Here is a 9,910-nt window from a genome sequence, read left to right as displayed (position 1 = left end):
AAGCAGGGAGGTCTTACTGCAGTTGTACAGGGCCTTAGTGAGGCCTCACCTGGAATATTGTGTTCAGTTTTGGTCTCCTAGTCTGAGGAAGGACATTCTTGCTATTGAGGGAGTACAGCGAAGGTTCACCAGACTAATTTCAGGGATGGCTGGGCTCTCACATGAGGAGAGACTGGATCAACTGGGCCTTTATTCACTGGAGTTTAGAAAGATGAAAGGGGATCTCATAGAAACATATAAGATTCTGACGGGACTAGACAGGTTAGATGCGGGAAGAATGTTCCCGATGTTGGGGAAGTCCAGAACCAGGGGATATAGTCTTAGGATAAGGGGTAGGCCATTTAGGACTGAGATGAGGAGAAACTTCTTCATTCAGAGAGTTGTTAACCTGGGGAATTCCCTGCCGCAGAGAGTGTTGATGCCAGTTCATTGGATATATTCAAGAGGGATTTAGATACGGCTCTTACGGTTAAGGGGATCAAGGGGTATGGAGAGAAAGCAGGAAAGGGGTACTGAAGTAATGATCGGCCATGATCTTATTGAATGGCGGTGCAGGCTCGAAGGGCCGAATGGCCTACTCCTGCACCTATTTTTCTATGTTTCTAAGTAGACAATGACAGTCAGATTCTTTGAAATTTTCTTTTATTCTTTACGAGAAGCACTATTCAAACAACCCAGCAACACACTTACCAAATACTCTTCACAATGTGAACAAGGTTTTGAACACAGGAGGTTGAAAGCAGTGGGTTCGGTTCCATGCTGGTTCTGGAGACAAATGAGTCTTTATTACAGATTTGGCCAGGAAGCTGGCATCTTAGTTACAATATAATTCACACAAAACTTTTAAGTCATCTAAAATAATTTCATCTGAGTGATTGCTTTTGTTATTGAAGTGGAGAGTATTCAGATTACAGGATACGAAGCACTGTAGTTAATCCCACACATGTTCTTGCCCTTGATCAGCCGCATGTAGCCGTCCTCTCCCCAGTTTGGTCCCCAGCTGGAAAAGCAAGAATATTTGTGAATATCTAAGCCCAGTCTAGTCACATCCCAAGTGAACATGTTAAGGATCCTTGCAAATTTACTTTGTAACATTTGATATTTTTTGAAGTGGCTTGAATGGATTTTGGTTTAATTTAGATGATGTTACCGACAGAATGCTGGGTCAGTTTACAAAGGGTTTACTTCTGTAGAAGTACAAATCCATGTCGAGAGGTGATTAGGATAATTAGGTGGAACAACAGATGAAAGAGCCAATTTAATTGTGTACTCTTGCATACCACATTAGCTGTGAGACAATGAGGATCCTTTGAGCACATCCCGTAGCAGTTTGTATGTACCCTTAATGCAAGGATGGTTATCATTCAATGTACGCAGCAGAGGACTTAGCTAATCAGACAATATAGTGAGCTCCCACATTATGTGAAGGGGGCTGGGTGGGGTTTCACTCAATGTGGAACCATCGATTGGCAGCTGGGCAATATTCAATGCATAGAGTTGAGGAAGGATCAAAGATTAGCTTTTGCCTCTCTCCTCTCTACCTGGGAAGTCAATCTGAGGCAGCCAGAGAGACAAAGAGCTCACACTTTCTACTCAGCCAAAGTGAGGCTGACATACTCCAGGTGAAGGAGCAAACATATACAGCTTGTGAGGGTAAAGATAAGCACCAGTTAGTTAAGGGACTGCTAAGTTGCCAGTGAGTATATACCACACTGCAGCAGGGTTATGTATTCTCATTATATTTACCATACGAGGTGCGACGGGAAATAAAAAATCGTGCTGCCAAAATAGTATTTTGTCCAATCATATATTTTACTGCATTGGTTCACAATTTGTCTCATTTTCATACCCCTGAAAACTTCAGCTAGGTCAACTGAAGTCTCTGTTCCTTAATCCTCCCTCATCAATATATAGCTGATGCCCAGGCATTCTTTGGCATCACCCTCTCTGTATAATCTCTGCGATTCTGAAGCTTTTCAGCAAGGCTGACTGTCCTTTACCTGTAGATATTATTTACCTGTTTTTAATGATCCAGTAGCCTTTTGGATGCAGATCCACATACCCTACCAAGAGCACTACATGGTCAATATGTTTGATGTTGCATTCGTCATTGTCATAGATACCTATAAAATGGAGGATGGAGCTGTAGACATAAACAATTCCAAACTCACATCGGAAATAACATTATGTCAGATTGTGAAGGACAGAGCAACAAGATTTTGCATTCATATAGCATCTCCCACAAAGCAAATTGCCCAGGGACACCAAACAGGAAGTTGTTAGGGAAGGTAACCGAAGGCATGGTCAACGAGGCCAAACTCAATGAAGAATTCCAAAGAAGAGAAGAGAGATAGTAAAGTGCAGATGCTTCGGATGATAATTCCAGAGAGCAGGGGTATAGTGGCTGCAGAGCCTGCCTCTGGAGATGAAGTGGAACTCCATTGTTGCTCTTACATTGATGTCTTGTACAGTGAGTTTGCGAGGTAGGATCTGAACCATGGTGAAAGAATAAAAGATTAGAATATTCTTTACCTGACTTGTAAAACATCCAGGAAGGATGTGATGAATGAATGATTACAGCAATTGGTCCAACACTTGCCACCATTTCAGCTAAATTTTTGTCCTCGTAGTGCTTAATCCTTCTGAATCCTTTAATTGTGGTGACACTCTTAGAGCTACTGAATAAGCACTCTGTGTTTTTCTGTTATTAAAAAAAATAAAATCTGTTTAGCAAATCAACAGATAATCATTTCCATAAACTGTCAAACCCACATCCCGTCACACACAAAATCCCACTCACACATCCCCCCAGCCCTTGCCGTCCTCCACTATCATCGATGTCAAAACCCTCGCCCTCTTCTTGAAGTCTCAGCACAGTCTTGCTCATCCCAAACTCTGCAAACTCCTCTAGGCCTAACATTCCTAATCACACCCTCCAACTCTTGTCTCCTGTGCATTCCCCTGTCCTCTCCACTCTACTATCAGTGGCAGACCCATCTGGACACAATGCCCCCACACGCCTATCCACCCACTCGGGCTCTCTCGATATAAATCCTTCGCCTTGCTACATTCCTCTCCACTTCAAAAGCCTCCTTAACCCCTATATCTTCAACAGTCCATCTGGCCACTTCCTCTAATCTCCAACCTGCTCCTGCTATGATCTAACTCTCAACTGCTCAATGGTTCAGCTGCTTATTCACTGAGCAACTTCGCTGTACACAGCTAAGTGGTCTCTGTTTAATTTCTGCTCTGTGCTGAGTTAATGAACCTCTGCTGGGGTAGTTACTAGGAGCTACTACAATTTGACTTAAGTGCCCCTGGCATAAGGAGAAAAATTTGGTCAGGGTTTCAACTCCTGATCTCTATCCATGACCCCACTGGAAGACGTTGTCCATAGGCATTAAGTAGGGAAGTTTCAAACACAACTGTGATTCCAGCCATGGTTTCGAGGCCAATCGCAATCAAGGTTTCATATTTGAAGAACGGTTCAATTAACAAGTTAATCTTTACAGCCATTTCTACCAGAAGTGGAGAAATGGAGATTATAAATGCAGCAGGAGTGTGTTTTCTGATGACTTTTCCCACCTATGATCAAAGAGTGAGCATTATTGAAAGGTGTTACCATTCAGAAATGACCACTTAGGGAGAGAGTGGGGCTTTTGGGAAAGGACAATGGAAAATTCATTCCACTGATGCACTTTAGGGATAAAAGACCTTCCTACTGCAGAGTTGAAGAATGTAATGTGATTGCCAATATACATGAGGACATTCAGAAACCAGCAGCATCTGTAAACACAGTTCCTTAAAGTCCAATGAGGGCTGTGCCTTAAATCAGAATATCTTTCAGAACTGATAATGGACAGCCACGTTCAACTGTGTGAAATGGGAACAGTCAGGCAGTAAGTGTACCTTTGCTTTGTAGGGGTACGATTTACTAGATTCAATGCCATTGTCACGTATGTATTGGAAGGCACGATATGGAATGCCTCCCTGGCACCCATAATTTTTATATTTATCTGAACAGTCAATAACGTTTTGTACACTCAGTTCCTTGTATTGTTGCGTTCTCTTGGCCAATTGTCCTTCCAGAGCTCCAATTGCACCAAACGCATAGCAGGACAGACATGGGCCCTGTCGGGAAAGCAGATCAGTTGGCAATGGTCAAAAAGTTCAAACATTTTCTTCACAATCATCACCACTTTGATTGAAAGCGAATAGTGCTCAAAGGCAAGATATTGATTTCCCTTTTGTCTCAACCATGAATGCCAAGAACCTCTCCCGTAGGGACAGAAAGTACATGAACTCTGTTCTGCACAATATTGAATTCCAGACAACTGCCCTTACCTGTGTATCCATTCACTTTGAGGAGTCCAAGCTACAGCACATGCTGAGGTGGCACCACACAGCTCCCCAGTCCCTCTCACCATTTGTGGGCAGCAGCATAGCTACACACATCTCCGAGGCTTCAATGAGCTTGAGAAGCAAGAACCGAGTGAGTTACAGTGTGCAGGTGAGGAGGGACACGTGGTGGTGGCCGAGGAGGGTAAATGGCTGCATGGCTTCCATCCATGCCGCCTCTGTGCTTTCTCAAGTGCAGCAGCGTGGTGACATTGGGCAAACCACACCATGCTTCTGTTAAAGGGGAGTCCAGGCTCCCATTGTTGTCCCAAACCCCAAGGCCCAACTTCAGCTGGTCTCCTGGATCCTAGTTTCAATTCACATCAATATCTGGGTACCTTTGCCCCCTGGAACAATTCTCACAAGTAACCAATAGGACAGATGATGTTTGGATCGCATGGACACAATGGGCCTAAATGGCCTCCTTCCATGCTGTAAACTTCTAAGATTCTATGATTCTATAATCTGGACACAGACGGGCGAGATTGTACACTTCACACAAGCTGCTCCTTTTCACTGTTTGTTTCAAGCATGTGATTCCATAATTTAAAAGCACTAAAAGCCCACGTAAATCAGCTATGATTATTCTATTTTGGACCCTTGAGCATTTGCCAGGCACCTAAAGTGTCAGATAAGAACGAACACTTATAACCCAATTGCCTGCTGCTGTCCTCATTATCTACCTACTGTCTCTTGGGGGAACTGCACCCTTGAATCTTTCCTCCTGCTGTCTCGTTCCCACAGCTCAAACTTCTGTCAAACAAAGTGGGGGCCAAACCTGGTGAAGGCCAAGTCCCACCCAAAAGGCCGTCAATGGTTGCTGAGAGACCAGACAGCATTTTGTGCGGGAAATGGCTGAAAAATAATTTAAAAGTTGGGCTGGCAGCAAACGAGCGACATACACCGTCAAACTGGGCGGGAGCGGGCGGGAACTCCCAATCCTGGCGACAAAGTTTCTTGCCGCCGTAGTGCCGCCGAGGATGAAGTTGAAGACGTTCAAATAAACATGATTGGGAAAATAAATTACCCGGAATACCTTCAGGGTCAAGGAAGACCCATTAAGGTAAGTCGCTTGAAAACATTTTTATTAAAAAGTTCACTGACCTTTTTTTCCAGTGTTTTAAACTTACCTTGGGGGTTAGACCAGCCTCCTCGCGGAGGTCCTTCCCCTTGCTGGCGCCGACTCCCGCCGACTCCCACCCGCACCAATCTGGCATCTCGGTGGGCAGGAGGTCAATTGCGCCACTTGGCCATCCGCTGACATCAGCGGGGGTTCCCGGCATTTCTCCCCTCCTGCCCACTCCAGCCCAAGTGCAAACTGGCACTGGGCGCAACCCGGAGAGGAATGTCGGCAGATCTCGGCCGCAGTCGGCGGCAGTGGGCGGTAAGGTCATCAATTTTGGCCCCAAGGTGATTATAAATGTTTAAAGTTAGAGGTCCCCAAGGGTTATTAGTGCCTTGAACAATCCTCAGGGTGAAAATATTCATCAGGAATCATTCTCCAGCCCCAACAAACACAAAAGTTTCAACAGTGCTGCACTGAGGCATTGAAGAGACAGTGTGGAAAGTAGCCGGTACCTGGTTCTGTACTTTTCCAACAAGGTCCGTTTGACTCCAGTCCACACTTCTGGGAAGAGCACCCACTTCCTCCACTTCTTCCAGTTCCTCCACTTCAACATCCAACAAAGCCTCGTCCATGTAATTTGCCATTTCATAGATCCTTGCATCAGTGTACAATTGAACAAACTCCACGGGCGTCTGGGAGAAATGGTTGCATAATACTTACTGCAGAGCTATTTCTACTAAACATGCAAAGCCAAAATCAGTTTCTTTACGCAATTGTAGCTCCATATCATTCCATTGTTTGTAATTTGCAGCCAAGTTTTATGTGAAAGACAATTGGATTATAACAGAGACAGATCTTTCTGGCCGAGGTGTGGGTATGAGATGGAACCCCTGTGAATAGGGACAAGAGACTAGCTCTTGGCATCTGCTGTAGACCAGGTCAAGAGGGGGAATGGGATGAAGAAGTTTGAAGTCAACAAGGGAGGCATCTATAGGAACAGGTGCCAGTGTTGTGGATAACATCACTTTATCAGGAAGAGATTAGTGAATCTTTAAAAGGTGCTGTAGGAGAGAAAGTTTGATCCTGGACTTAAAATTGGATTGTTGCATGGAACAATTGATCAATAAATTCCTGTAGGCAGTGGCATTGTTGGACTGGATATTAAATAATAACTAGGTAGAGCAGGTCAGAGTTAAAAGAATACTGTGGCAAAAGTCACTATAACATGGTATAGTTTAAGGTTCGGCTTAGGATCGAAGGCAGATCGATTCAGTGGAAGCATTTATCCTTAAAAAGGGAGATTTTGAAGGGATGAGGAATGGATCAACTGTACTGGACTGGAGAGCACAATTAAATGGAGAATACATGGAAGTGGATGATGCTTAGAAATAGGAAACAGTGAGGAGATACATACCAGTAGAGATGGAGGGTGACAGAGGGGAAAGACTGATGCAGGAAGTACTGTGGAGAATATGGGCAAAAGATTGTTCTTAAAGTATAAAGCTATGGGCAACACAGTAGACTGAGATACATATAAAAGGAAGGTAAAAGGAGGTTAGGAGACTGGTCAGAATAACTAAAATAGGAAATGCGGTTAGGATAATAGGAAATATTGCAAGAAATGCAACCATTCCTACAAATATAATAGGATATTATATACAAATATAATAGTGAAAGGGGAGTTATGGCAGAAAGGTCTTGCCTATCAGGTTTCCTGGTGTCCTTTGAGGAATCGGACGTCAGAAATTCTGCAGAGGTGATATATTTTGATTTTAAGCAAGGTTTTTGGCGCCGGGCCGCAAAAGAAACTAGTCCACAAGACACGGAGGCATGAAATACGAGGCAGGCTTCGGAGGTGGATTGACAATTGGCTAAACCAGCGAAAGTGAAGTGTGGTTGTGAATGGAGCTGTGTTGATGCATAATTCTGGGTGCAGTATCGCAGCAAGAATAACAAGGTACTGGAAGCAATGCAGAAAAGGGAAAACAAACTGATATCTAGGTTAAGATATTGAAGTTATGAGGTCAGTTAAAAAGCCTGGGATTTTTTACTCTGGAGGGGAGAAGTCTCAGGGGAGATATTATTCAAGTACTTGAGAGCCTTGAGGGAAAACATAAATAAATCCAAATAATATGTTTGAGATAATCACAGATTGCAGAACAAGGAGATCTGGGCACAAGCTGAGAAAAGAGATACACGGGCAGTTGAGATTTAACTACTTTACACAGAGGAGGTGAATGTGTGGATTAGACTGCCCACCAAGACAGTGGAGGCAGGTAGTGCAGAAAAGGTTAACAGAGAATTGGATCGATGTTTGAGGGAGTGAGTGGGTGATTGAGATACATTAGATTTTCAGATCTGCCAGATGGATTACAGAATCTTTTCTGATTCTGTATTCTTTCAGATTTCCATGTTCCTTGTAAAAAATATTTTTTCTCAGGATTTGGGTATCACTGGCAAGGCTACTCATATTGCCCACCCCCAGTTACTCTGAGAATGCGGTGGTGCTGGGTGATTGATGGATCATGGGAATGTTTTGCTCACTTTAAATTAGTTGCATAGTTGGGAATGACAAGTGGACCACAGGCCATAGCAGTGAATCCAGCTGATATATTCTTGTCCTGTGAACCAGAGACAGGTTTGGTTAAATGATCTAATGTTGTTCTCCATCATGTCCAGTACCAATCAGCAATTCTGACCGTGTAACATTTGCATCACTCACCAAGTCTCCAAATTGATTCATGGACATTTCATACGTTGAATTTCCTTGACTATATTGAGCATTGTGAGCTGCAATCTTCACCAGGTTTTCCAGCCATACTGCTCTCCTGGCCTGATCTTCTTCCTGCACAAAGAAGATTGAGTTACTGCACTTTGCTGTTAGCGGCACCCAATGCCCTATATTATTGGTTGGCTACAAGTAAAAGGAAGGTACGGTTGACCAAGTTATGAACAGTGTGTTTACTCCAGGAGTGAAGACAACTGAGTATCCAAGTAGGTGTAATTACATTTGATGTCAGCCACAGCAGTAGAACAGATTGTAGCAAAGGAAGGAGAATGATGACCAGGATCATCAAAATTAGATTTGGAGAAGAAAAGTGAACCAAACGATCAAACTTCTCTCTGGGACAGAGCTGGCCATTGAAACATCAGGAGCAAAGAAAGGAAAGGAGGAATGAAAGGAGCTTCTAGAGATGATTTTGGCAAGAATTAAAAAGAACCGCAGGGGTAGCAAGACAACGGTTCATGCTTCATTTTGATAAAGTATGATTAACTCTAGGATGCAAACTGTGAGCAAAACAACTAAGAGATGAATACAGCTGCATACATCTGAAGCAAGGCTTGAGATTACACAGTATTTCTTTCCCACAGAACATTAGACAGAAGGAATGGATTACTGGCTAAAGCAGATCATGGTATGTCAGGCAGGAGTTGGATAAATCGGACATGCACCCCCAGTGATGTGACTGAAATAAATGGCCAACAGCCACCATGTCCCTGGTTGGCAGTAAATCTCTAAACCACCACGGAAGGACAATTTGAGGGAAACCATGCTCTTCGATTACTGCTGTGGGATCCTTCACATCCAACTGAACAATATTAACAGGCAGATGGGGCCACAGTTTCGATAGACCCCCTCAAACAATGCAATGGTCCCTCAGTGCTCTACCAGAGCATCAGCCTAGATTTCTTACCACGCGAGGATAGCTCTTCGCATAAGACTGCTTCCAGATTTCCCATTCCTCGTCTATGATTGGGTTAGCCGACGCCATGGAGACAACAGTCAGGATGCACATCACAAAGAGGGAAAGCTCCATGCTGAAGCCTCTCACACGTCAAATGTGTCACAGGGTCGATGACTTTGTGAAAAGCTGTGGGCAAAAGATTCAGAAGAATGTGGAGAGATGATGCAAGTCCATAATCTCACGTTCCTACCCTCGTTATTAACATTCTTTGTTAACAAACCCAGATTCTTTGTGTCACCTTGTCACTGCTTCCTCTGCCTTTCAGATTCTTTTCCAGCACGTGATTGCAGCCATTCTGCAGGCTCTACACGTTGTTACATGACAATTCCCACTGGGCAGGATCCCAATCCCTGCTGTCCCATCGAGGAGGAGCTGTACAGCAGTAGCGACAGGGGAGAATGGCAGGGTGAGTGGACACAGCCCTCCTTGTACATCTCCTAATGGCAATCACAGAGTAAACAGGTAGAAGAGCTGAGATCAGACCAGCTACCTACTCCCTCTGCTGGGGATGAATACCAGAGTGGGACAAAGGGGTAGGATTTAGCCTTAAACTGTTTCAACTAATAATTGTACAATGAATATTTGACACCAATTATTATTCATTTGGATACAAAGAATAACAGTTCATGAAACTTTCAAAGTCTCTTCCATTACACATAGGAGTCTTTAATTCCCTATTCCCAATGATTTAAATTGTCCT

The 9,910-nt window shown here is 43.8% G+C and overlaps 1 protein-coding gene across 1 annotated transcript; it reads right to left on the bottom strand.

Moving 5' to 3' along the window:
* Positions 1–903: 903 nt before the first annotated feature.
* Positions 904–9,282, bottom strand: LOC139229226 (cathepsin K-like). The gene is made up of 7 exons (XM_070860887.1): positions 9,160–9,282; positions 8,187–8,309; positions 5,977–6,156; positions 3,910–4,131; positions 2,533–2,701; positions 2,018–2,123; positions 904–1,000 (listed from the first exon to the last, which is right to left on the bottom strand). The coding sequence occupies exons 1-7, from the start codon at positions 9,280–9,282 to the stop codon at positions 904–906; spliced, it is 1,020 nt and encodes a 339-aa protein (XP_070716988.1).
* Between the last annotated feature and the right edge of the window lie 628 nt (positions 9,283–9,910).

The sequence above is a fragment of the Pristiophorus japonicus genome, chromosome 18, assembly GCF_044704955.1.
Source record: "Pristiophorus japonicus isolate sPriJap1 chromosome 18, sPriJap1.hap1, whole genome shotgun sequence".
In the NCBI taxonomy this organism is placed as follows: Eukaryota; Metazoa; Chordata; class Chondrichthyes; family Pristiophoridae; genus Pristiophorus; species Pristiophorus japonicus.
Note: the sequence above shows the minus strand (reverse complement) of the source record. Positions and strands in the feature narration are given on the sequence as shown.

What these genes read in the sequence shown, in the direction of transcription:
- LOC139229226 (XM_070860887.1), bottom strand. Translation starts at nt 9,282, where the DNA reads ATGGAGCTTTCCCTCTTTGTGATGTGCATCCTGACTGTTGTCTCCATG. An exon ending in CGTACCCCTACAAAGCAAAG is followed by an intron (nt 2,702 to 3,909) that starts GTACACTTACTG and finishes TTTTAATAACAG; the next exon opens with AAAAACACAGAGTGCTTATT. An exon ending in TACTGGATCATTAAAAACAG is followed by an intron (nt 1,001 to 2,017) that starts GTAAATAATATC and finishes TTGCTTTTCCAG; the next exon opens with CTGGGGACCAAACTGGGGAG.